Source organism: Eptesicus fuscus, chromosome 9, assembly GCF_027574615.1.
Source record: "Eptesicus fuscus isolate TK198812 chromosome 9, DD_ASM_mEF_20220401, whole genome shotgun sequence".
In the NCBI taxonomy this organism is placed as follows: Eukaryota; Metazoa; Chordata; class Mammalia; order Chiroptera; family Vespertilionidae; genus Eptesicus; species Eptesicus fuscus.
The window spans coordinates 53236893-53264574 of NC_072481.1; the positions used below are offsets into that span (position 1 = coordinate 53236893).

Genomic DNA, 27682 nt, shown 5'->3' on the forward strand with positions numbered 1-27682 from the left:
CTCACCACTCAACCTCTATTAACACCTAATTGGTGAGAGGGCTCCTCATTTCTTCTGTGTGAGGATGGAAGTTTCAACTTGTATGTGGTCTTCAATGACACTACTATGGGGGTGGCCTTATTATATCTAGGCAATGGTGAAAATCCTTATCTCCTGTGGTTGCACCTTCACCCATGCCAGTCTAGACTCCCCACTCAACCTTTGCTGGCATGGGTGAAGTTGCAACCACAATTTCTTCTACGGTTTTGACTGTAATAGAGTGGTAATGATCTAAAAGTTATCTGTCTTACTAAACTGAAACTTTCTTGGTCATTTAGACAGAGAGAGCCGGCTTCTGTTTGTATTATTGGGTATTTTATTTATTGATTTGTACATTTTGGCTTTTCTGGGTTACTGTTTCTTAAGCTTCAATTTTAGGATATAAAAATGAAAAAGAAAAGAAAAGCAGGAAACTCACTTCACTACTGTATAATTTCTCAGGTTATATTGTCTTAGCCAGACAGTCTCTGCTCTTTCACATTCATAGAATTTTTAGGTTTGTTTTATATATAATGCATTATAAAATAATACATAATTATTATATAATAAGTAATAACTATATTATATATATAAAGTCCAGAAAATTGAGTTGTATGCTGCAGGAGGAACATATATTCTATCTTCCCAGAAGTGGAATCCTGTATGCATCCTTTTTAACAAAATGATTAATTGAGATAAAGACTTTATGTTCTCTACTACTTTAATATTTTCTGCCCATTTAGTCTCATATTTCCAAATATATTTGTTGTATGTTTTTGTATAATACCATTTTGTACATTAATGCTCAAACAAAAATATATTTATTGTAGCAGTTATTTTTATATCACTTGAAAGAGATCCTATTAATGCCATTTGATGATATGTGTGCTCAATTCTACATTAAGACTAATGTTAAAATCCTCTGCTTTATTCAACTTAATATTTACTTAGCATTTTACTTTCATTTTTATGATTTATTTTGGTTATTGACTTTATCATCCTAATAAATATCTTGCTTTTGGTTTTCACACCTATTTATAATATATTTACATTTATTTATAACTAAATAACATTCATAAATGTAACTATATAGTAAATTTTTATAAATATAGTTTTACTTTTAACATTTTATCTTATGTTTTTTATATTTCATATGGGTTATTGGCTTCTTAAGCTTCAATTTTAGGATATAAAAAACAAAATCAGGAAATTCACTTTACCACTGTATAATTTCTCAGGTTATATTGTCTTAGACAGTCTCTGATGGGATATCTTTATTTTTTGGAAAGCAAAAGCATTTTAAGCTTTACAAACATTAATCTATATCACTCTATTAAGTCAAGCATATATTTTTTAAGAATGTATTTGTGATGCAATGTAGATTATAGGACTGTGAAACCAAGACAGACTTGAAATCCCCACAACTAAAAAAGAATGTATTTGTTAATTATATTTGATACATATGCATTTTTCTCTTCACATTTACATTGGAATGATAAACAAATGGATGCTAAATGTTTGAACCAAAAACTTCCCCTTGGAATATCAATGCTGCACTGCATTTTAAATGTATTTTTCACTGTTTAACAGCAAGTATTAACTGCCTTTGAAAAATCTATCTTTCTTTCTTCCTTATTAACAGAATGTTCTGAGAAGTTAACTGACTTCAACTTCCTTAAGGTCATGTATTTATGAAAGGGCAAGGAAGGGATCTGAGCCATAGCTATGTATGTCTTCCTTCTGGACCAATGTACCTCTTAAGTATAGTAATTCAGAGTTCTCAAGACATATATTTACAGGATGTCCCAAAAAATGTATTCATACAACGTTTGTAGAAATTACTTTTTGACAATGAAATGTATTTTAATAAATGTTGCATTTATAATTTTAAAAAGCCCATTTACCATTGCAACCAAAAAAATTAAGATACTTCAGAATAAACTTAACCAAGGAGGAAAAAGTCCTACAATGGGAAAATTACAGGATGTTGAAAAAAGGGATAAAGATATAAACAAGTGGAAGAAAATACTGTGTTCATGGATTGGTAGAATCAACATCATTAACCCTTTGCACTCGCTTGCTTTTTTCTCGATTCCTTTATTCTACTCGGGATTTAATTTTTTTAATACCCCAGATTTTACAAAGCGCGGCAGTAGAATAAAAACTGGAGTTTCTTTTCATACAAACTTATTTATTTGGATTTTTTATATTTCAAATTATTGATACATTCAAAGAGTATAAAAAGAGCTGCTACCGATGCTAACCGTGTCGAGTCATACTCGACATCTGAGTGCAAAAGGTTAAAATGTCTTTACTATCCAAAGCAATCTATAGATTCAATGCAATCCCTATTAAAATGCCAAAGGCATATTTCTCAGATCTAGAACAAACTCCAAAAATTTATATGAGACCACAAAAGACCCCGAATAGCCACAACAATTTTGAAAAAGAAGAACAAAGTTGGAGGAATCACAATACCAGATACCAAGTTATACTACAAAATCACTGTACTCAAAACAGCCTGGTACTGGCACAAGAACAGGCATATAATAGATCAATGTAACAGTACATATACGCCAGAAACTGACCCAAGCTACTATGCTCAATTAATATTTGACAAACGAGGCAAGATCATACAATGGGGTCTCTTTAATAAATGGCGTTCGGAAAACTGGATAGCTACATGCAAAAAAATGAAACTAGATCACCAACTTACACTATGCATAAGAATAAACTCAAAATGGACAAAAGACATTCTGGATTTTTTATTGTCATAGGCACAAGTTTTAATCACACTACTAATTTGTTTCTTTTAGAATTTGTTTCTTTAATTTCTGCATCATTGCCCTCCAGTTAAAAGAACAATACTTATTGAAAGTATTGCATGAACTATTATAAGGTTCATAATTATTTTTTAGTTTTCATTGTATTCTTATAGTTAATAACAAGTGCAAAAATAAATAAATTATTATCTTCATAGATTATAATCTGTTCATTCTCGAGTGTTTGTTTAATATTGCTATAAACTAAATAAAAATATTAAAATATTCAAAAAAATAACCTTATAAGCAGAATCCTATATAATAAAAGGCTAATATGCAAATAGACTGAACAGCAGAACACCCGAACAACTGGTTGCTATGACATGTGCTGTCCACCATGGCATCGGCCATGGCAGAATGGTGGAGCAGGTAAGCGGGGGCACCAGACCAAGGCAGGATGCTGGTCTTTGGGGCAAGCCTCTGATGGTTACTAAAAATTCTTTGCTTCCATGCCGAAACCGGTTTGGCTCAGTGGATAGAGCGTCGGCCTGCGGACTCAAGGGTCCTAGGTTCGATTCCGGTCAAGGGCATGTACCTTGGTTGCGGGCACATCCCCAGTAGGGGGTGTGCAAGAGGCAGCTGATCGATGTTTCTCTCTCATCGATGTTTCTAACTCTCTATCCCTCTCTCTTCCTCTCTGTAAAAAATCAATAAAATATATTAAAAAAAATAAAAATTCTTTGCTCCCACATGCTGTGGTCCCGCCTGGCGCTCACACCTGCTGCTCACACCCACTGCCGGCACTCGGTGCTGTCAGCAGGTGTGAGCAACAGCTGCTGCAGGTGTGAGCAATGGCTGCAGGCCCCGAATGCTCCTGAGGGCTTCTCCACCTCCCCCTATTCCTGAGGGGTGATTGGGGCAGGCAGCCTGCTCACACCTACTGACAGTGCTGGTCCTGCTCACACCCACTGCTGGCGCTGGCCCCAATAGCTCTGTGCCATAATCGGATGGGAGCAGTGGCGGAGGGAGCAGGGCTTCTGGCAAACAGGGGACCGGGAGACACAGAGGGAGGGGCCGGGCAGAGGATGGGCCAAGACCTGCCCCTGTGCCCACAGCAGCCTCATAGCCTACAGTTCCTTTCAAGGTGCACAAATTCATGCACTGGGCCCCTAGTATTGCTTATAAGCAGAAATAATGAATAGGAATGCTTAAACTGAAAACTCAAATAGATTTCATTAACTCTCTAGATTCACAAAAAATCTGCTAGAACTTATAGGTATAGAAGTATACCTATATTGCTTTAAGGCTTACTCCATTTTTATGTCTTTCAATCATACTTTGAACACAATATTTTTATTCAATCACTAGAGGCCTAGTGCATGAAATTCATGCATGGGGGGTGTCCTATAGCCCAGCCTGCACCCTCTCCAATCTGGGACCCCTTGAGGGATGTCCGACTGCCCTCTCACAATCCAGGACTGCTGGCTCCCAACTACTCGCCAGCCTGCCTTCCTTATTGCTCCTAACTGCTTCTGCCTGCCAGCCTGGTCATCCCTAACTGCCCTCCCCTGCTGGCCATCTTGTGGCAGCCATCTTGTGTCCACATGGGGGCAGCCATCTTGTGTGTTGGAGTGATGGTCAATTTGCATATTAATCTTTTATTAGATAGGATAGAGGCCTGGTGCACAGGTGGGGGCCAGCTGGTTTTCCCTGAAGGGTGTCCCGGATCAGGGTGGGGGTTCCCTTGGGGCATGGAGTGGCCTGGGTGAGGGATCTGTAGTGGTTTGCAGGCCAGCCACACCCTCTGGCAACCCAAGTGGAGGCCCTAGTATCTGGGATTTATTTGTCTTCTACAATTGAAACTTTGTAGCCTTGAAGGGAGGCCAGGGTGTGCAGGAAGCTTGGCTTCCTCCATCACTGGGGAAACCCAAGCTTTCTGTTTGCTTCGTGGCTGCAACCAGTTTTGTTGGGATTTATTTATCTTCTATAATTGAAACTTTGTAGCCTTGAGCAGAGGCCTGGGCCGGCCAGGATGTGCAGGAAGTTTGGCTTACTCCATTGCTGGGGAAACTAAAGCCTCCTGCTCGCTCCGTGGCCGTAGTCATTTTTGTTGGGATTTATTTACCTTCTATAATTGAAACTTTGTAGCCTTGAGTCCAGGGTCGGCCAGGGTTTGCCGGAATCTTGGCTTCCTCCATTGCTGGGGATACCCAAGCCTCCTGTTCCCTCTGTGGCCACAGCCATCTTGGTTGGGTTAATTTTCATACTCACTCCTGGTTGGCTGGTGGGCGTGGCTTGTGGGTGTAGTAGAGGTATGCTCAATTTGCATATTACTCTTTTATTATATAGAATTGCCTCTATTTCTGACATTTTTAATCTTTTTTAAAATTAAAATTTGTTTCCTTCAGCTTAAAAATATGTTGAAGTTAGCATCATCTCACATAAAAAGATGTACTAATCCTATTTCCTACAGTTAACATCTTTCTTTTTCCCTCTTAGCACCCCAGCAGCCCAGGGCTGGCTCGAGGTGCAGGCAAGCCTCGGATAGTGGCTGCCCAGCCACCCAGGGCCGCCCGAGGCTCAGGTAACCAGGGTCAGCTGAGGCTTGCGCCCTCAGCAGTGGCAGTAGCAGAGGTGTGATGTGGGCGTCACCTTCCCCTGATTGCCAAGTCGCCTCCCGCCTTTGAGGGCTCCTGGACTATAAGAGGGGGCAGTCTGGGCTGAGGGACCCCCCACTCCAGTGCATGAATTTTCATGCACCAGGCCTCTAGTAATAAAATATTACTCAGCAATCAAAAGGAACAAACTACTGATTCATGTTACATTAATGAGCCTCAAACCCATCACAATAGGTGAAAGATGGCAGATGTAAACAACTACTTATTATATGATTCTGAAAGAAATTTTAGAGCCAGGACAGCAAGTCTTAGGAGATAAGAGAGGGCCCATGGGAGAGGAATGGATAGATGAGGGCTTGAGATGCCAAAATACTTACCTTATAGAGGATAGAGGAAAGTTGCAAGATAAAGGGGAGAGGAAGATAGGGGTACCACATGGGCTTTGAACTTTGAAACTAAGTAGCAGAGTGAGCAATGAGGAAAGCAAGGGGGTCCTAAATTAAGGAAGGTAAAGAACTACAGTATATATAAATCAGAGACAAAGGAACATGGGACAGATATTAGATTATAGATTTTTGGATTTAGATTTTTCCTATTAGAGAGCAAGAGAGCAGGCTTTCTCCATTTGGGGGCCCCTGCTCTCAGGTGGAGTTTGTATATGCTTCCAATAAACTTCTACATTTTTATTAAAGAAGCCTTTAGTCCACGAGTTTATTCTTCAACCTTCGTTGGACAAGGGCTCATGAGAAGAAATCTACACCCTGAACCCCACGTTTCACTTCCTTTACATTAAATGCTTAGTAAAGGGAATTTATGGAGAATGAAAACAGATCAGTGTTACCTAAGGCTGGGTGTTGAAGTAGGGATTACCTGCAAATGGGTAAGAAATTTTTGGAATGGTAAAAAATTTCCAGCATTGAATTTTGGAGATGGTTATATAGCACTGTTAATTTATTAAAATTATTGAATCACATGTATAAAATAAGGGAATTTTACAGTATGTAAGATATATATACTTAAAGCTATTAAAATATAACGGAGACATTATATTTTTTTCTCTACAATTTGGTACTTTTCTGCTCAACAATTTTTATGCAGTAAACATACAAGCTTTTTAATAAGTTCACATATAACACATTACTAATGTATCACTAGTATATGATATCTTATACAAATGTTGCAAAATATTAGTTTTATATAATTTAGATATGGAGCTTAGAATCTAAAATTTCATTTCTATAAATTTATTTAAGATAAAACATAAAGAAACCATTTACCTTTTTCAAAGCAGGGCAGAAATTAAAGAAAAGCCGATGGTTATATGTTTTGAATCTTTCAGGAAGATGAAAGTTCTGAACTATTTCTTCATCAGAAATAACATGATGATCCAATGCTTTGAGAGGCCATATACTGTTGACAAGAACATGTCTATATCCTTTTTTAAGGCTTACTGGGCAATCAAACATAGTGAGGGCAATGAGGCTTGGACAGGCAGATAACATGCATACATTCTTTAACTTTGCAAACCCATTGTCATGAAGATAGAGAAGTTTTAGGCTTTTTAATTTACTCCAAAATCTGACATCTGGTAGACTCTTTACCTGAAATATTATTAATAATAGTGCTTTAAATACATATATAAAATTTATATCAATTGCTTAGAAAATGAAATATATTAAACATATTCTAAAATTCAGTTATTTTCCCAAATTGAAACTTTCTCATTAGTAAACAAAAACAGAACTTCTAATTATCCAAATGATGACTAGTATAAAAACATAATATGCTGGACATCTTAAATAACTATCATTATTAATATAATTGAATTAATAAACATACATACCTCATCCAGTAAAAATGCCTTTGTAATAGGCTGACTCTTTAAACCTCTCTAAAATACTTTCTTTACAAAAACAATTGAAAAGTCAAATCAAATATGTGATAACATTACACTAATTAAAGATGAAATTTATATGATCCTTTCAACAGAGGCAGGCAAAAAGCTTTTGACAAATTCTACATCCACTTATGATACAGACTCACAGGTAGATAGCATGCTGAGAGATGTTGGAGGCTGGGGGATGGAGGGATTGAGAAGAAAAGAAGAAGAACCATAAAAATCGTAGCAGAAAACATAGACGGTGAGCTCTTTAATGTCAGTCTTAGTCATGTTAGTGATACTTTCTTTTGTTTTTAAATCTGAAACCAAGACAAAGGCAACAAAAGCAAAAATAAACAAGACTAAATAAAAATTAAAAACTTCTGCATCACAAAGGATACTATCACTAAAATGAAATGGCAATCAACCAAATAGAAGAAAATATTTACAAATATGATTTGTAACCATGTGGTGATGAACATTATATAGAGTATTATGGTGATCATTTCACAATATGTACAAATATTGAATCACTATTTTGCACCCCTGAAATTAATATAATGTTACACATCAGTTAGATGTCATTTAAAAAAAAATAACTAAGGGGCAAGTATTCCCAATCCAGACTATCTTTTTAAGAAGTAAACTAAATCACAGTTTATTTTATATGCTTTTAAATTAAAATTTTTGCTTATATTTGAAATTTTATATTTCTACATTTCATATTTTTATTTATTTTTAAGTTTTTGTTTATGTCTTATATAAAAGACTATCTGTGAAACATACTGTGGATCAGTAGTGCTTATTTAATATAATTTCATGTATCTGAAAATATCTGCAATGGCTATTGCTTACCTGATTCCCATGGAGATCAAGTTTGACTAATTTTATACAATTTTGAAGTGGACTAATATTGGTAATAAAATTGTTTGAGAAGATGCATACTGTAAGAGAGACACAATATTGCAAACTTTCCATAGATTTTAAATGAAGACCAGTGAACTTCACAAAAACAAAATTTTTGTGATCTTCTATTATGTTTTCATTATAGTGACTCCATTCTTCATGACTGATTAGCTCTTTTGTGATAGTTGCATGAAACATCTAGAAAAAAATGATAAACTCCTTTAAAAATGTTTTTTCTACTTTCAAAAAAAATCCATTTATAATAATAAAAGAATAATATGCTAATTAGACTGGACATCCTTTCAGACATCCTTCCTTCCAGACAAAGCCACAGCGGGCGGGGGCTGAGGCATAGGTGGCAGAGGCCCCTGGCCGCAGCGGCAGCAGGTGGGGGTCGGGGCCAAGGACCTTGCACAAATTTCATGCATCGGGCCTCTAGTATGAAAATAAAAAACATTTGCTAATAGTGATAATAAAAATGGAGAGAAACTAAGTTAATTTTTGTAAAAAAATCTGATTCCCATAAAATCTATCTTAAAGCATCTTAAATGTCTAACATTTATATAACTACAACTCAAAACTGTATTTTTGCCCTCACCAATAAATTAACCAGTAAGAGGAAGAAAAACTTTCTTATCCCTAAAATACTTAGAGAAAACGAAATTCAGTAAAATAGTTGATATGAAAACATCAACTATTGGCAAGACAACTAAAACAAACAACGGAAACTATCTTAGCAGACCTTGTATAATAGCTTTTGCTAAAAGGTATTTTAAATAAATAAATTATTTGAATTATGAACTCCTAGCTCAGGAAAGTGGTATTTTTTGTGGGAGGGGCTAAAAAATGCAGCTAAATGAAATTAAGGTGCAATGCAGGGTTTCAACTATTATATTTATTTTCTAAAGAGATAATTAGCAATTACATTATATGGGGTGGGGCAAAGTAGGTTACAAATGCTCATATGAAAAAGACAATAAATAATAAATAATAGCATAACAAACTCTGGGCTTCATGTTCTCACAACTGTAAACCCATTTTTGCCCCACTCTGTATTTATGTTTAATTCTATTAGGCAATTAAGATCTATAATTCTAATAGTTTCAAACCTAAGTTTATCTAAAACTTCTGGATTAGAGCTTTCTTTAAAAATATGTTTTTATTGACTAATTTTTAGAGAGAGAAGAAGGGAAAGGGAGAAGGGAGAGAGAGATAAAACATCAATGAGAGAGAAACAACCATAGGCTACCTCCTGCATGCTCCCTACTGGGGATCAAACCAACATGGAGCATATGCTCTGACCAGAAATTGAAACAGCGACCTCTTGGTGGATGGGCTGACGCTCAACCACTGAGCTACACCATCTGGGCTGGATCAGAGCTTTTTGTGCAATTTTATATAGTATTTCTTATATGTATGAAATTTCTCTTATTATGGGTAATTTCAGCTTTTATAAAAGGCAGGCACACAGTGATAGCTTAAAAGAGAATATATAGGCTCAAGCGGCCTATATGGCCTATATGAGAGTGTTTGGTTGAGAGTAACTCCCTTATTCACTGGATGCATCTATTTCTACCATGTGCAGGTAAACTGGGTCAGCATAATCCAAATGAGAGTAAATATGAAAATCCAGATAAACCCTTGCAACTCTAAAAGACTGACTGCTTTTTATATCCTGGCCAAGACCTAAAACCATAATCCTCAAATTCTAAATATCAATCACCTAAAAAATTAATAAAGAGGCAGATTCCCTGGGTCCCATATAATATCTACATTATCAGAATCTCTGGGCTCTGAGCCAAAAATTTTATATTCCCTCATGCCCCACTTCACACACAGTGTCCCCTGTTAACATACTGCATTAGTGTGGTACAACTGTTACAAGAAACCCAATTTTAATGCACTACTATTTTTAAAATTTAAAGTTATTTTAGTTCATATACTCATAATAAAACCTTTGGATGACCAACACAAATCAACCAGCATGAACTGAACAAGTCATGCACATATGCTCCATGCTCTGTAATCCTGGACTCTCTTCATCTGGCTTAAGTTTCTTCTCAAAAAAAAGTAAAAATAAAATGTTAATGTGAAGAAAAAAATGTCTTAAGGTGCTTCTCTACAACTTCCAAACAAATAGTTATGCCTAGAGTAATAAAAACAACCTAACTTCCATTAACTGTAAATGGGCACAAAGAATCTTACTGGAGTGACAAAATGTCCTTAACCTGGATTGTGGTGACTGTTGCACAACTCAGTTAATTTACCAACACACACACACACAAAACACATTACATTGCCCAGTTATAATTGGTGAAGGAAGTTAATGGTATATAAAGTATACTTCAACAATTTGTTCACTCTTTTTTTTAATGGCACTCCTCCCATAGAAAAAATGCCCAAATGCCTCCACAAAATATCATTTTTCAACTTACTATAGTTCATTTTGTCCAATGTCCCAATTAAAATGTAGAATATAAGATTAAATACATAATTTCCATTATGTTTTACTGGTACAGAATAATGGATTTACTAAGCTGTACTGACTTATTTTATCTAGTTATTATAGCTTATGACTGTTTAAACAATCATATCACAACTGTTTGATTATAATAAATACAAACTGAAATAAAAATCCCTACACTTTTTCACACTCTACAATGAACTGCTGAGGAAATTTAATCCCACTAATGTAGTACAAAATATTTTTTATATTTAATTTAAAAACTAATAAATAAAATTTTGAGAAAAACAGAAGAGAGGAAAATTCAAAACCATATCTGACAATGTGTATATTTATTTCCAGCACATTTTGTTTAATGTAATTATGCCAAGAAAAATTAAAATTCATTTTATGGCTATCCTTCCAAGATCTAAAAAATGCTGCATTTAATACTCTGTGACAGACTTCATTACATCACCCCCTTTTAGTTACCTCACAGTTCTTATCACTATCTGAAATTTTCTTGTTTGGTTAATTTTTCATTGTTTACCTCTATTATGTACAGTTCCTGAACATACAGTCTCAATTGATCTCTCTTCTCTTGAGATCTCATCTAATTCCACAGTTTAAAATTAATTCCATCTATATGCTGACAACTCCCAAAATTATATCTCTAGCCCAGACCTCTTTAATGAAGTCCATATCCTATGTATAATGCACAAACATACACACATACTCACACATACACTATTCTGTTTCATTTGCACTATGTACATTTAAATTTGTGTACTCTTTATGTCCAAAACTAAATTCTGGATTCTCCCTACCACCCTAACAACATTCTCCAAACATAGGCATTCCCATCTCAATTGATGGCCATTCTATCATTCAGGCATCCTTGACTTCTCTCTTTCTCTTGCATTTCACAGCTATTCCATTAGCAAATCATACTGATTTGCCTTCAAAATATAGCTAACCAACTTCTCATCATCCCCACTGTTATCATCCTGACCAAGATTCACCCAGTCTTACCTGTATTATTGCAGTAGCCAAAAACAAACAGACAAAAAACAAAAACAAGTCTCCCTCCTTCTATCCTTACTCCATGCTCCAATAGCTTATTTTCACATTATGGAGTGATTTGTTTAAATAGAAGGCAAGTCACATCAAAACTCTGCAATGTCTACTTCCCTCAGTAAAAAACCAAATTATTCTTTGGGCTTCTGTCCCCCTCTGACCTTCTCTTTGGCTACTTTCCCTATTGCTTATTCTCACCTCACCCAAGTCTTCTGTATTTTCTAAACGTTCTTAATAAGAACATATTGTTTTTAACAACAACAACAACAAAAAACAACAACACCTCTCTTAAGTGATAAAAGTATGAAGGAGTAATCTCCCTTTTTAGTCAGACATTTTCTCTGTAAGAACAGAATTAATCAACAGGGTCAAGTCTTTAGAAGAAAAAACTAAGTTCATGGCAAGAGCTTGTGCGGCCTCGAATGCCTATGGGTCCTGATAAAGACTTCAATGAAGACAGGCCTCTACAGTGAATCGAGCTGCATGGTGTGACAGAGTGATGTCTGCATGCAGTACTGAAATACCTCGCTAAAGCCTCTCGCTAATTGTGAGACCTTGACTAAGTCACTATTCTCTCTGATTCATAGCTCCCTGATGGCGTCAAGATGAAGACATTAATCTATAAAACTCATTATAGACCTAGTGCTTTACCAGAGAAATACAAAGTTAACCCACCAAAAACACATCTAATAAGGCTGATTTACCCCCCAGGAATGCTACTGCAAGTTCTTGATTAATCTGCATATACAAAAGGATGGCAGAGAATTAACCAAAACAGCACAAAGGTAAAGGGCCTGGTGGCGGAATAAATGATACACAACTTCTAAAAACTGTGAACTCAAAACGGAGAGGGTGGATCCTGGACCTCGCGAAGGCCGGGGAGCCACGCACCTGAAGAGAATGCAGGTTGTAAATGTTCCCATTGTGTGTCTAGACCTAGGGTTGGGGCAGAAGGCTTCGGATGGAGCCCAGAGGGGGGAATTCACTCTCTAGAGGTTCTGGGGAACTGCTCCTGAATGAAACAAACCAGGAGTCAGAAAAAGACAATCGCCTCCAGAGACCCCATTGGAAGCTAGGGTGTCCTTTCGTCTTCCCCTTCGCGGGTCAGTGGTAGCAATCTTGTCGCCCAACCTGACCCACTCACCGGGTCAACCGAGCTGCGAGGCCTTATGAGTCTGGGAACTAGAGGCCAGGCCCGCCACAGACTGAGAAAACGCTAGGTGGCCATCAGCTCCGCAGACCGTCGCTAAGGAAACGGGGGCCAGGTTCCGGGATCACCCCATCATAGCTCCCCCGGCGCCAGCACCAAGACCTTCGGGGGCGTGGCTACGTGAGTGACGCACGGAAGGGGCGGGGGCTAGGCGCAGCCGGACCCGGCGCGGGTGACAAGTCCAGGGCGCATGCGTGCTGCGTGGAGCGGTGGGCTACCTGGAAGTTTACAGCCGGCTGCGGCAGAGGCGGGGATATGGCCGGTGCACAGGTCCCTCCGGGCCTGTCTCTGCGAGAAGCCACCCAGCGAAAGTTGCGGAGGTTTTCCGAGCTGAGAGGTACCGGAGGAGGAAGCCCGGCCCTCCGGGCAATGGAAAGGGCGGGTCCTTGACGTGCGGTGAAATCTGCTGGGCTGTCACTTCCTGGATGGTTCTCTCTCACCTGTGGGCCCAGGACGCTGGCCCACGCAGAGCTAATACACCTTGAATGTTTCATTCTTTTCTTTCACTGTCCTTTCTTTACGTGATGCTTGTCACTTTCTTTTTTATTGAAAAAAAAAGATAAAAATTGTTCTTATTAGTTAATGAACAGGACTTATCACCTAGAATGTAATAGTCCTGAACGTTTTACTGTCATCCTAGTATTATTCCTGTATTCTTAAAGCAGTAACTTCATAAAAAAATAAGGAATTTTATTACACAGTTGTACAAGGAATGACAAGTGACATAGCCTTAAAAAAAAAACAAAAACAACCCAAAAACATTTTGATTCACCCTCACTCGTTTTAATAACTTTGTTTCTAGTTTCTAGGTAGATAGGTAGATACAGGTATAGCTAGTGAAGCTATAAATTCAAGTTATGCATTTGGTTAGTTCATTAACACAAATGATTTAAGTAAATCTGAAATATCTAAAACATAGTGTTTTGACCTTTACAAATGTGATTTTTAGCCTTCTCCCACCTCCCTACCCACTTCACCAATTTGTTCCGTGATGTGAACGCTTACTGAGTTAATATATATATATATATATATATATATATACTAAAACACGGAGGGATTATGGATTATTAAAACGAGTGAGGGTGAATCAAAATGTTTTTGGGTTGTTTTTTTTTTTTTTTAAGGCTATGTCACTTGTCATTCCTTGTACAACTGTGTAATAAAATTCCTTATTTTTTTATGAAGTTACTGCTTTAAGAATACAGGAAATAATACTAGGATGACAGTAAAACGTTCAGGACTATTACATTCTAGGTGATAAGTCCTGTTCGTTAACTAATAAGAACAATTTTTATCTTTTTTTTTTTTCAATAAAAAAGAGCTTCCAGCTGTCTACCAAAAGTTTAGTCTTAGTCTTTTAATGAGTTCATCTGGGAGTTGGGAACTTTCCTATTATCCAAAATTGTATGTCATACTCCATTAGCCTTTGTAAAATTGCATGGCTCTTTTTAAGGTAGTAAAAAATAAAGTACCCACATTTATAAACAGCAACATTGTAGTAATGGATATTTGGGTTGAATCTTTCTTAGCCAAGGACCACTAGTCCTAATAATATGAAAATTGATTCATTTATTTGTTCCTTTGTCTTCTTATTTAAGAATTGAGATAATCTTTAGAAAATCAGTAATATTTCTCTTAATAGAATATCTAAATAAATGGGTCTGTAGATCATAAAAAAGAAGAAAGTAATCTAAAAGAGAAAAAACATAATTTATGAACAGTCCTCAGAATTATTTGAATCACACTGACTACTAATTGCTTAATTCTCAAAAGCAAAAGATACATTTATGAAGTTGATAATGTTACCTCTTTGTTTTCCCCTCTTTCCAAATAAGTAAACCTGTAACAGAGAATTCTGATAATATTTATCATTTCCTTGCTGTTTTTTCACATAGGCAAACCTGTGGCAGCTGGAGAGTTCTGGGACATTGTTGCAATAACAGCAGCTGATGAAAAACAAGAACTTGCTTATAAGCAACAGCTGTCAGAAAAGCTGAAAAAAAAGGAGTTACCCCTTGGAGTTCAATATCATGTTTTTGTTGATCCTGCTGGAGCCAAAATTGGTAAGCTTTTATGGTCAGATTTATATCATAGAGTCTAGGTAGAATAATCATTGAAGAAAAGTTTTCCTGTGGCATGTAATTTATAAACTGCATATCTTCCCACCATAGTCTTTACTAACTTTAAAATTTTTATGTGAATTCACTAGTTTTTAAAAAATGATAAAAGTCATAGCAACTCATATATACATATATATATATACATACATACATATATATATATACATATATATATATATATATATACATATATCCTATCTAATAAAAAGAGTAATATACAGATTGATCATCACTGCAACACACAATATAGCTGCCCCCATGTGGTCAAAGATCCTGCCCCCATGTGGACACAAGATGGCCACTACAAGATGGCCAGCAGGGGAGGGCAGTTGAGAGGGACCAGGCTTGCAAGGGAGGGCAGTTGGAGGTGATCAACCCTGCAGGAGAGGGCAGTTAGGGGTGACCAGGCTGGCAGAGGAGGGAAGTTGGGGGCAAACAGGCTGGCAGGGGAGCAGTTAAGCATCAACCAGGCTGGCAGCGGAGTGGTTAGGGGGTGATCAGGCTGGCAGGCAGAAGCGGTTAGGGGCAATCAGGAAGGCAGGCAGGCAAGCAGTTGGGAGCCAGCAGTCCTGGATTGTGAGAGGGATGTCCGACTGCCCGTTTAGGCCCGATCCCACCAGGATCGGGCCTAAACGGGCAGTCGGACATCACTCCAGGAGTCCCAGATTGGAGAGGGTACAGGCTGGGCTGAGGGACAACCCCCCGCCATGCACGAATTTCGTGCACCGGGCTTCTAGTATATATATATATATATATATATATATATATATATATATATATATATATATATTAGTCAATTTCAGAGAGGAAGGAAGAGGGAGAGAGAGCCGAAACCGGTTTGGCTCAGTGGATAGAGCGTTGGCCTGCGGACTGAAAGGTCCCAGGTTCGATTCCGGTCAGGGGCATGTACATTGGTTGCGGGCACATCCCCCGTGGCGGGTGTGCAGGAGGCAGCTGGTCGATGTTTCTCTCTCATCGATATTTCTGGCTCTCTATCCCTTTCCCTTCCTCTCTGTAAAAAAATAAATAAAATATATTAAAAAAAAAAAAAAAAGAGGGAGAGAGAGATAGAAACAATTATGAGAGAGAATCATTGATTGGCTGCCTCCTGCATGCTCCCTACTGGGGATCGAGCCTGCAATCCCGGGCATGTGCCCTGACCAGAAATGACAGGGGCATAGATCTACACTCAACTACTGAGCCATGCCTGCTGGGCAAAGCTTAGCAACTTTCTTATACATTGTGACTTACCATGAAAAACTTCCCAAATGTTATGTTATTTAAAAGACAATTGTATTAATTTTAATAAAATTTATTCAGATGGTAAATAATCCATTGGACCTTATCAGTCGGGTTCCCAAGACCCCTGCAAACTCCACATTTTCTTCAGAAATTTATGTAAGGAGATCAAAACAAGAAAAATATATACTACTTGACTTCTTGGGTCCACAATTGCAGAATGCAAAAGAGCACAGTCTAATGGCTTAAGTATCAGAGATATTTACTTTAAAAATCCAATTTCCATAAAGTTTGCCTTGTAACCTTTCATTGCATGCTATTTTTGTGGGGGCAGTTTTTCATGTAATGCTAAAACTGAAGTTCCTTAATACCAGAGATAGGGTATCTATATCTGACATTGGCATTGTTCTAATTAGCCATGTTTTAATCCTCACAGCTAGCAGTCAGTACTATATGATTCCCATTGTATAGATGAGATTTAGAGGCACAGAAAGTTAAATAACTTGCCCAAGGTAACTAGTAAGGAAACCAAATTCTAAAAAACTTTTTAAAAAGCAAGTCTAACTTACATATTTGATTGTCATAAGGGAGAATTACTTAAATGGTTTTTGCAATTTGTCATTCCAAGTGAATTATACATATAATACTTCCAGTGTGTGTGTGTATATATATATATATATGTGTGTGTATGTGTTTACAGTTTTCTGGTGTTGTGGATTGCCTATTTTATAATTTCCTTATTGTGTATTAATATTTTCGGGAGAAGATTAGCTCATCTTTTATTACCAGGGCTGATCTCTGGTTTTCATTGCTAATTGTTTGTTTATTTATTTAATTGCTATGAAATGTGTATTTAAATTGATTCTTTTGTCCATATTTTTGTTCTTTGCCTAGTTAATTGTAGCCAGCAAGCCATATCCTCAGAGTTCTAATACCTAAATTTACCATACTTACAAAATTTTAGTAGGTTTATATGAAATAAAGTGTACATTTTTAACTTTATTTTTAAGGTAATGGAGGATCAACATTTTGTGCCCTTCGACACTTGGAAAAGCTATATGGAGATAAATGGAATTCTTTTACCATCCTATTAATTCACTCTGGTAAAATTATACTTTACTGATTTACTGATTACCTTTGATATCTTAGAACAGTGGTTCCTAACCTTTTTTTGGCCATGCCCTACCTAAGCATCACTAAAATCCTGATGCTCCACCACACCCCCTCCCCCGCACCACCCTGTGACATATAATTCTTACTATTCAAAAAGTGAACTCCTATTCAAGTGGAGGAAGCCTAAAAGGCCATTAACTTGGTCTAAACAAGCTTCCAAAGAACATGGCATCCATGAAAGAGAAAAATAAAAGAACGAAAAGACAGTTGAAGTACTGAGGAAGAAATCACTAAGAAATTGTTTAAAAAATAATAATAATGTGAAGTGATATGAAAAAATAGCAAATAAGTTTCAAAACATATAATAGAGAACTGAAATGCATAAATATTTCACTATAAATTTATATAATATGAGCCCCTTAGAACCATAAGAAATGCAAAAAATTCACTGTTAATTGCCCTTCTTAAAAACTACATTGTGCCCCATGTTGGGAACCACTGTCTTAGAACTTTCCTTTTTTTTTTTTTTTTTTTTGGTCTTAGAAGTTAGTCTGCTTTGAAAACAAATATTTTATGCTTTTTTTTGATATTTTTAGTTTGTAAGTAATATTATGTTTTACACAATATTTATCTTTGAAATTGTGGATCACATACATTGACTATTTATGGGTATTATGTTTAGTATGTATGTACAAAATTATTTTCCAAAGACAAAGCTCATCAAAATGTGAACATTTTTCAATCAGTCTTTAGAAGGGATTCTTGCTGTAGGGAAGAGGCTGGTTTAGCACTGTGATCCCCGTACAATTGCCAGAAACCTTATATCTTGCATTTTTATTTGATTATTGGTAGACAAAGTCTACAATTCTTGAAGGAGTTACAAGAATAAAAAGGTGGTGACAAAACATGGAGTTGATGAGAAAATACCTGAGGGAAAATCACATATAAAAGAGGTCATTGTAAAGCAGAAAAGTAGGAAAGAAATAATCTCAGAACAGAGGGTAGGTGTTTCTTTTAATTGGATAAGTTTAGTTGTATGGAAATATTTATTTTGTAAAAACCTCTATTATTTTTCTCTATGAATTAAGTCTGATGAAAACTTTGTCATGGACTGGCACCGTGGCTTCCAACGCACTTTCTATTTCTTATGATTGTTATACAGAACAGTGATTTTTTTTTTTTAATTCTTTATTGATTTCAGAGAGGAAGGACGAGGGAGAGATAGAAACATCAATGATGAGAATCATTGATCAGCTGCCTCTTGCACACCCCCTACTGGGGATCGAGCCTGCAACCTGGGCATGTGTCCTTGGCCAGAATCGAACCTGGGATCCTTCAGTCCCTAGGCCAATGCTTTATCCACTGACCAAACCAGCTAGGGCTGTAAGGATGATTTCAAATAAAGCATCCAAGTTATGATTTTATGGCTGGCTGTAAAACATTTTTAAATTTAGCCCAGCTGGCATGGCTTAGTGGTTGAGCCACCTATGAACCAGGAGGTTATGGTTTGATTCCTGGTCAGGGCACATGCCCAGGTTGTGGGCTCGAACCCCAGTAGGGGGCGTGCAGGAGGCAGATGATCAATGATTCTTTCTCCCTTTCCCTTCCTCTCTGAAATCAATTTAAAAAAAAAAAAGATGTCAAGAACATGTTGCAAAATTTTTAAGTATTACTCAAATAAAACAATTAGTTTTCCTAAGCCATCAAAAAATTTTTCAAATATATGGTTTTATTCCAGAACAAGTATTATTTAGTAAAAGTTAAATTCAATATCAGAAAATATATAGTTTAAAATATTTAATTCTTATAATGCTAAGCTTTGCTATTGGCTAGTCTTTGGAAAGGTGTACTACATGCCAAGTGCTTTACATGTATAATTGATCTCATAAAACATGACAAGGCAAGTATTATTCTACATTTGCTTATTTGGAGTGTGTCCAAAGATAAAAAACTTAACAGGTAGTAAGCCTGAGTCTGAACCCAATTTTGTCTGACTCTCTAGATATTGCAATACTGCCTCTCACTGTACTTACTAAACATAAAAATGATGTAAGCTATTTAATTTACTTACAAGAACACACTTCAAGCAATTAAGAAGTCATTAGGCTAATCTTAGAGGGAAAGCCTATTTAAATTAAAAAGAAGTATAAGTTTTAAAATGCTTTTACATAAATGCACCTTTGCTTCCTTTAAGTCTATGTAATAATTTGAGGAAAGACACTGCATTTGGAAAGTACAATTTAGTAGATAATGTTGGAATTGGTATATTATTTTTTTTGTGGCTTGCTTTTACCCCTGTAAAGTGGATTATTATTGTAGGAATTTAAATATGGTTGAAATTGTTTAAAATGTGGATGTGAGGTCATGGTCCATTTTATTAGCTATACAGTGGATTTAAAACAGTTCACATTCTCTAAAGTATATGGGAATTCTTTCCTAATCTAGAGTCTTTAAAACTACAGTATTTCCAAAGAATTGGGGAGAATTTTTCTTTGAATTTGTATTCTGGAGTTTATTATTCTTTCCTGAGTTATAATAATACATTGTATATATTGAATATTTTTAGATACATTTTGAGTTACTCCTGATGCCCCTGGGTTTTTAAATTATTGGAAACATTCATAGAAACATTTTATGAGTAATTTTATTTAATTTTATAGGTGGCTACAGTCAACGCCTTCCAAATGCAAGTGCCCTGGGGAAAATTTTCACTGCTTTACCTTTTGGTAACCCTATTTATCAGATGTTAGAATTAAAACTAGCCATGTACATTGATTTCCCCTCACATATGAATCCTGGGATTCTGGTTACCTGTGCAGATGATATTGAACTTTATAGTATCGGAGAATCTGAGTTTATCAGATTTGACAAGCCTGGCTTTACTGCTTTAGCTCATCCTTCTAGCTTGACTGTAGGTACCACACATGGAGTATTTGTCTTAGAACCTTCCAATTGTTTAGAATACAGAGACCTCGAATATCGGTGTTGCCATCGTTTCCTTCATAAGCCCAGCATAGAAAGGATGTGTCAGTGTAATGCTGTGTATAGACCTGGAAATTTTTCTCAGCAGGACTTGTCTGGGGGTGACACTGCCTCTCTTAAATTTGAATCTGAGTATGTCTACACAGACAGCCTATTTTACATGGATCATAAATCAGCGAAAAAGTTACTTGCTTTTTATGAAAAAATAGGAACACTAAACTGTGAAATAGATGCCTATGGAGACTTTCTGCAGGCTTTGGGACCTGGAGCAACTGTGGAGTATACCAGAAACACATCAAATGTCACTAAAGAAGAGTCAGATTTGGTAGACATGAGGCAGAGAATATTTCACCTTCTTAAAGGGACATCACTAAATGTTGTTGTTCTTAATAACTCCAAATTTTATCACATTGGCACAACTGAAGAATATTTGTGTCACTTTACTTCAGCTAGCAGTTTGAAGTCAGAGCTTGGCTTACAGTCCATAGCTTTTAGCATCTCTCCAGCAATACCAGAATGCTTTGGTAACACATCCTGTATCATTCAAAGTATATTGGATTCAAGATGTTCTGTGTCACCTGGCTCAGTTGTGGAGTACTCCAGATTGGGGCCTGATGTTTCAGTTGGGGAAAACTGCATTATTAGTGGTTCTTCTATCATAACAACAGCTGTCCTGCCTGCATATTCTTTTGTGTGTTCCTTAAGCTTGAAGATGAATGGACACTTAAAGTATTCAACTATGGCATTTGGAGTGCAAGACAACTTGAAAAGGAATGTTAAAACATTGTCAGATATAAAGTCACTTCAATTCTTTGGTGTCTGTTTCCTGTCATGCTTAGATATTTGGAATCTGAAAGTTACAGAGGAGCTCTTCTCTGGAAACAAGACATGTTTGAGTTTGTGGAATGCTCGTATTTTCCCAGTCTGTACTTCTTTGAATGATTCAGTTACAACATCCATAAAGATGTTAAATGCTGTGCAAAGCAAGTCAGCATTCAGCCTAAATAACTGTAAGCTGTTGTCCATTGAAGAAATGCTTGGCTACAAAGACGTAGAAGACATGATAACCTATAGGGAGAAAATTTTTCTAGAAATTACTTTGAATAGAAAACTCTGATTTAGAGATCTTAAATATTGCATACTTTGCCTTTCTTAATTGAGCTAGATTGCAAATATAGGAGTTTTCTCGAGATGCTTTTCTTTGTTTTACTGAAGTCATTTAATGAAAATTATATTAACATAATTGCTGCAGCATAACATCAATAACACAAAAATACAGATAAACCATTTTTGAAGAAAGAATATTTCAAGGCTGTAAGTTCAGGAAAGGGATTTTTAGATGTTTATTACTATTTTAATATTTTTATAAATTAAGATGGATTTATGGAGCATTAGTTTGTTCTCATAATAATGTACTAGTTTTAAAAGTAATTTTCTAAACATATCTTTAGTTTTTCCCTTTTCTTTTGGGCTTCAGTTCCAAAAAAGTTCTTAGTGTTTATTGGCAGTTCTCGTCTCAGATGTAGTAATTCTACTGATTAACTAATAAAAATAACATACTATCTGATCTTCAGAGCACTGTAGGAATATTGTCAAAATAACATTTGCAGGGACAGACTTATAACTGGCAAATTTAGATTAAATTAATGCTTAAAATATTGTGATAATCTTAATTGATAAGTGATGAACAACTCTGAAATTGATGCTAAAAATCTCATTTATTGATCTTACCAAAAGGAAACAAAAAAGGGTATATGTGTTATTTTATCCATATAAACTAGAAAATGTGTTTGTATATCTTAAAAATGTTCCCTAAATTTTCATCCATAGGAAAGCATACACACCCACAAAAGTCAAATATCTGTGTGGGGAAGATGGTAGGAATAATTGGGATTCACTGGTAATAATATGTTTATTCCGAGCATTACTTTCATCCTCATACTAATCTCTTTAATAGAACTGTTAAATTACCAGATGGACTGATTTTACTTTTCATTTCTTATTTTCTACCCATGCATTGGTAATGATGCTGAGAAGTAATAACCAAAAGATAGATAGCAGAAAGGAGCCAAAAGAAGAGAAAGATTAAGAAAATGCACACATGATAAACAGCTTCAAGAACTAAAAATTGGCTGGTATTCCAAGTTATGTGTACCTATCTATATATATAAAAGCCTAATATGCAAAGTGCCCCCTCGGGATTTTGACCTGGAGTTCAGTCGCTTGTTATGATGTGCACTGACCACCAGGGGGCGGTGCAGAATGAAGGAAAGCCCCTGCTGGCAGCCGGAAGGCCCTGATTGGCCCTGATCGCTGGCCAGCCTTAGGGACCTTACCCGTGTACAAATTTCGTGCACAGGGCCTCTAGTTTTGATATAAGTACATAAGTGAAATGTGCTCATACCAAAGTCTAATAAGAATTACAGAAAATACTTGTAAGAGTTTGTATTTTAACATGAGTAAATTGAAATAAGAACTGGTCTGTGTCACTTTTATTGATGTATCCAATGACAAAATGAAAATAATTATTTGGTAAACCAGAAGTGACTTGTCTGTAACTCTCAATTATGATATTTATGTCTTGTTTTTTTCTTTTTTAAAGGTTCTTTCCAAGGACAAAATAAAGATATATAGTAGCTATTGTGTAGCATTTACTGATTTACTTGCACAGTTTTCAGAGGATATTATGTTATCATTTATTAAATGTTCAATATTGTATTTCACAGTATAATCTAAATCTATAATTTTGTACAATCTAAAAGGCTATCAATTATTAAGAATCACCATTATTTTATGTTCCACAAAAAAGAGAAAACACTACCAATAAAATGTTACTCAATGCTTTCTTTGTTACTTGACATTTTTATATTTATTGGTGATCGCTTTTAAATGCACTTACGGATTTTTATTGTTTTACCTGCTTACATATACATATAAAGGATCAAAATACAGTATTGAAATATAGTCAGTCATGTTCTAAAACTTCACATTCAGAGACTTTTTTTTTCTAAAGCACTTTTCAATTGAATACTTATTGATGTCTACACGTTTCCACCTAGTACCATCCTCTGTACTGTCAAATGCATTTCCTAAGTGCCTCCATTACATTACTGTCTGGGTTTTCCTTCAAGCAGTGGACTCCAGATACCTGTTTTGCAAGTTTTTGATGCTATTTGACAAAATTGGGTTTCATTTTTGCCTCAATTTAATCATATCTCTAGAATGTGGATTCTACTCAATCAGTGGGTGGTTTCTTACAAATTGATGGTCACCATTTTAAGCATAATTCTGCACAATGTCTGGATTCTAGCTGCTTTGAAATGTTATCATTTCCCAAGAATTTGTCAGTGCCTCTTGCCTTGAGATAAATTGGTATGTAGTACCATCTATGTATCACCAATAGTGTTCCTAATTCAGTGAGGTGATAATCCTGAGCACGTATAAGTAAGAAATTGGACATTTTATTAGATTTATTATTTTATTTCATAAAATTACAGCCCTTAAATCATATACTCTCTAGTTTTGTAAAGGATAGCTACAATGTGTAATTAAACATACTGTATAAACTTATTGATGAGTTAATAATTAACAGTGACCAAGAGGGGCATGAAAAGCAAAATCCATCATTTGGTGTTCGTCTTCTACCTTAAGCATTTATTTACCAAACTAAGCAAAAAGGATATCAGGAATGTGTATCCATGTATATACTAAATTGAAATAAAAACTCAAAAATCTAAGTGATATGCTTAGAATAAAAAATTTTTAATGGTATTAATGCAGAATTCCCAGAACCTGTGGTGATCTATTCATCTCCTGAGGCTAAGCAATATTTCCTATGTTAGGTAAAGCTAACCAAATTGAGCATAGAGCCGAAATCCAAACTTCGCCTGCTGCAAAATGTATGTATGGCTCTCACATACAGCTGATAACTGGTGTACTATGAAATACCAGGGATGCCATTTGCATACACCATGTTGTCTTCTGGACTTGAGCAACTTGGAGACCCAGAATTTGGGCACCTTGATGTATATAGTCTAGCAGAATTAAGAAGGAAAGAAAAACCAAATAATAATAATAATAAATTTGTTCAAAGTTATCTGAAAGATTTTTAGATGTTATTTTTGTTGTTATTTAGCTAATGAAACAGTTTCCATCTATGTTAAGAACTAAGGGATAGAGAACCAAGATGGCAGCATAAGTAAACATGGTTCTCACTGCCTCCCACAACCACATCAAAATTACAACTAAAACACAGAACAATCATATTCAGAACCACCTGAAAGCTGGCTGACTAGAAGTCCTACAAGTAGAGAAGTAAAGAAGAAAGTTAATCGAGACTGGTAGGAGAGGCAGGGGGGCAGAAGAGTGGAATCAGCTGGTCTGACATCCACATGTGGAATTTTTTTAATTGGGAGGGATATCTCCACTGCAGAGGCCTCCTGTGAGAATCAAGGGGTCTCAGCCCCACACCAGACCACCAGGATAGGGTTCCAGAGCTGTGAAGAGAAGTCTCCATAATTTTGCGTTGCAAAAGTCAGCAGGGATTGTGGTGGAGTGACATGGAGGCCACTGGAGAGCCAGGCAGTTCCTCTTAAAGGGCCTGAACATGAACTTTACTTGGATTCACTCCCTCTGGGTTCCTGCACTGGGCAACAGCTTTGGGGGATCCAGGGACATAAGGGGAGGAACTGGATTGTCAGAAACTCGGGCAGCTTCTTCCAGACAGGGGTGCTTGCAGAGGTCATTGTTCCTGTACTGGAACATCCCTCATCGCAGAGCTGACTGGCAGCCATATTTGAGTTTCCATCAGCCTGGTTCACACTGTTTGCTCCATCCTGATGATTTCCTAAGACCTTACTCCATTCAGTTTGCAGCCCCATCTAATCTGTTTACAGCTGCTTTTCCATATGAATAGCCTATCCTGAATCAGGCTTCAGGCTTCACTAAAATCTCTTAAACAGGCAGCAGTTGGCATCAGCATGCCCATACCTATCAATAACAGGCCCAAGACCTGGCACTAGCACCAGCCTGCCTTGCTTCACAGCTTAGCTTTGCCTGGGCACTTCAAAGCTCAATACAAGTAGCAGCCTCCTGCAGATACTTCTGTAGCTCCTGCTAGGTGGCCCCAGGCAGTGGCTGACTGCACCTCCTGGGAGACGCAGAGCCAGTGCACCCAGTGGACAGCTTCAGACCACACCAGATTACAACTCTACCACACCCATGAGTGATATGCTCAAGGGACAGAGTCAGCACCAAAGCCCCACTGAAGCCAGTCCTGCTCTGTAGATGCATCTCCTGCACAGAATCTCTTCCACTGTAGTTGCAGTTGGTCCTCACAGCCAATTGGCCTGGAGGTCAGTGTCTTCCTGAGATGCCAACAACAGTCATGGCTCAACTACAAGACTGTGCACACAGCCCACATGGGTGCACCTAGAGTGTCTAGCTCAGATGACTTGGGAGGCTGAGCCACTGGGTCCTACAGGGCACCTACTACACAAGGCCACTCTACTAATTCCAGGAGTCATAGCAACTCTTCCTAATATCTAGAAACAAACACAAAGGAGCAACCAAAATGTGGAGACAATGAAACAGGTCACAAATGAAAGAAATGGAGGCAAGCAAACTACTGGACACAGAGTTCAAATCAATGGTTATAATGTCACTCAAGGATTCTAATGAGCTTCAAGGGACCTAAGAGAGCTTCATGGGACTTAGTGAAACTTTCAAGATAGTAATGAGAATTTCAAAGACATGAAAAGGGACCAGTCAGAAATTAAGCATACACTAACTGAATTAATAATTTATAGGGACTCAACAGTATAGTATTACAAGAATATGAGGAAGCAAAAAACACCCAATCAAAAGAGCTAAAAGTAAAAATAATCAAAAATATGATGATAGTATAAGGAGTCTCTGGGACAAGAAATATAATGAACAAAATAAACTGATGAATAAAATAGAACCAAAGGCATGGAAACATGGAACAGACTGACAAATTTCAGAGGGTAGGGAGGAGGGGTGGTGGGAAGAGATTAACCAAAAATCTTATGTGTATACTAGAGGCCCGGTGCATGAAATTCATGCATGGGGGTGGAGGGGTGTCCCTCAGCCCAGCCTGCACCCTCTCCAATCTGGGACCCCTCGAGGGATGTCCGACTGCCTAAACGGGCAGTCGGACATCCCTCTCACAATCCAGGACTGCTGTCTCCCAACTGCTCGCTTGCCTGCCTTCCTGATTGCCCCTAACTGCTTCTGCCTGCCAGCCAGATCACCCCCTAAACACTCCCATCCCAGTCTGATTGATGTCTAACTGCTCCCCTGCCAGCCTGTTTGCCCCAACTTCCCTCCTCTGCTGGCTGGTCACCCCTAACTGCCCTCCCCTGTAGGGTTGATCGCCTCCAACTGCCCTTCCTTGCAGGCCTGGTCCCTCTCAACTGCCCTCCCTTGCAGGCCTGGTGCCTCCCAACTGCCCTCCCCTGCTGGCCATCTTGTGGTGGCCATCTTGTGTCCACATGGGGGCAGCTATATTGTGTCTTGGAGTGATGGTCAATCTGCATATTACTCTTTTATCAGATAGGATAGAGGCCTGGAGCATGGGTGGGGGCCAGCTGGTTTGCCCTGAAGGGTGTCCTGGATCAGGGTGGGGGTTGCCTTGGGGCGTGGGGCAGCCTGAGCGAGGGGCCTGTGGTGGTTTGCAGGCCAGCCATGCCCCCTGGTGACCCAAGCGGAGGCCCTGGTATCTGGAATTTATTTTCCTTCTACAATTGAAACTTTGTATTCTGGAGTGGAGCCAAGTCTCCTGCTCACTCCATGGCCAGCAGCCATTTCTGTTTGGATTTGTTTACCTTCTATAATTGAAATTTGTAGCCTTGAGTGGAGGCTTAGGCCTGCCAGGGAAAGCAGAAAGCTTGGCTTCTTCTATCGCCTTGGAAACCCAAGCCTCCCTCCTACTTTCTCTGTGGCTGTAGCCATCTTGGTTGGGTTAATTTGCATTATCGCTCTGATTGGCTTGTGGGTGTGGCTTGTGGGCGTGGTTTGTGGGTGTAGCGGAGTTAGGGTCAATTTGCATATTACTCTTTTATTAGGTAGGATATGCATTACCTAGGGACAGGGACACAGACAATAGGGTGCTGAAAGCCTGGTGTGGGGTGGAAACTGGGTGGAGGGAAGCAAGGGAGAGGGAAAGGGAAGGAGACATTTGTAATACTCTTAACAATAGAGATTTAAAAAAAATAAAACAAATTTAAAAAGAACTAAGTTATTAAAGAAAAGACCTTTATAAATTCACGTGCAAAATACATTTTAAAATTCATTT

The 27682-nt window shown here is 37.4% G+C and overlaps 2 protein-coding genes across 4 annotated transcripts in view; one reads left to right on the plus strand and one right to left on the minus strand.

Annotated features, from left to right (window-relative positions):
* The window catches only part of LRRIQ3 (leucine rich repeats and IQ motif containing 3), a 94815-nt gene extending 81810 nt beyond the window's left edge, over positions 1-13005 (minus strand). The window contains exons 1-3 of one of the 2 annotated variants that reach the window (XM_008139537.3): positions 12848-13005; positions 8133-8381; positions 6676-6999 (exon numbers count right to left, since the gene is read on the minus strand). In XM_008139537.3, the coding sequence (XP_008137759.2) occupies positions 6676-6999; positions 8133-8381 (573 nt within the window). In that variant the 5' untranslated portion in view covers positions 12848-13005. Of the gene's footprint in view, positions 1-6675; positions 7000-8132; positions 8382-12365; positions 12402-12847 lie in introns of those variants that run through there. The other variant, XM_054720802.1, reaches the window with a different exon arrangement.
* An 82-nt stretch (positions 13006-13087) lies between these two features.
* FPGT (fucose-1-phosphate guanylyltransferase) lies at positions 13088-23198 on the plus strand. 2 transcript variants are annotated; one of them, XM_008139435.3, is made up of 4 exons: positions 13088-13250; positions 14809-14976; positions 17283-17375; positions 20046-23198. In XM_008139435.3, the coding sequence occupies exons 1-4, from the start codon at positions 13169-13171 to the stop codon at positions 21482-21484; spliced, it is 1782 nt and encodes a 593-aa protein (XP_008137657.2). In that variant the 5' UTR covers positions 13088-13168; the 3' UTR covers positions 21485-23198. The 2 variants fall into 2 exon arrangements, with proteins under 2 accessions (XP_008137657.2, XP_027998234.2); XM_028142433.2 differs by having other exon boundaries at positions 13097-13250; positions 20863-21079.
* The last annotated feature ends 4484 nt before the right edge of the window (positions 23199-27682 follow it).

Bases quoted from the DNA above. Each gene is read 5' to 3' on its own strand.
- FPGT (XM_008139435.3), top strand. From the start codon at position 13,169: ATGGCCGGTGCACAGGTCCCTCCGGGCCTGTCTCTGCGAGAAGCCACC. The intron at 13,251-14,808 runs GTACCGGAGGAG...TTTTTCACATAG, and splicing joins GAGGTTTTCCGAGCTGAGAG to GCAAACCTGTGGCAGCTGGA. The intron at 14,977-17,282 runs GTAAGCTTTTAT...TTTATTTTTAAG, and splicing joins TCCTGCTGGAGCCAAAATTG to GTAATGGAGGATCAACATTT.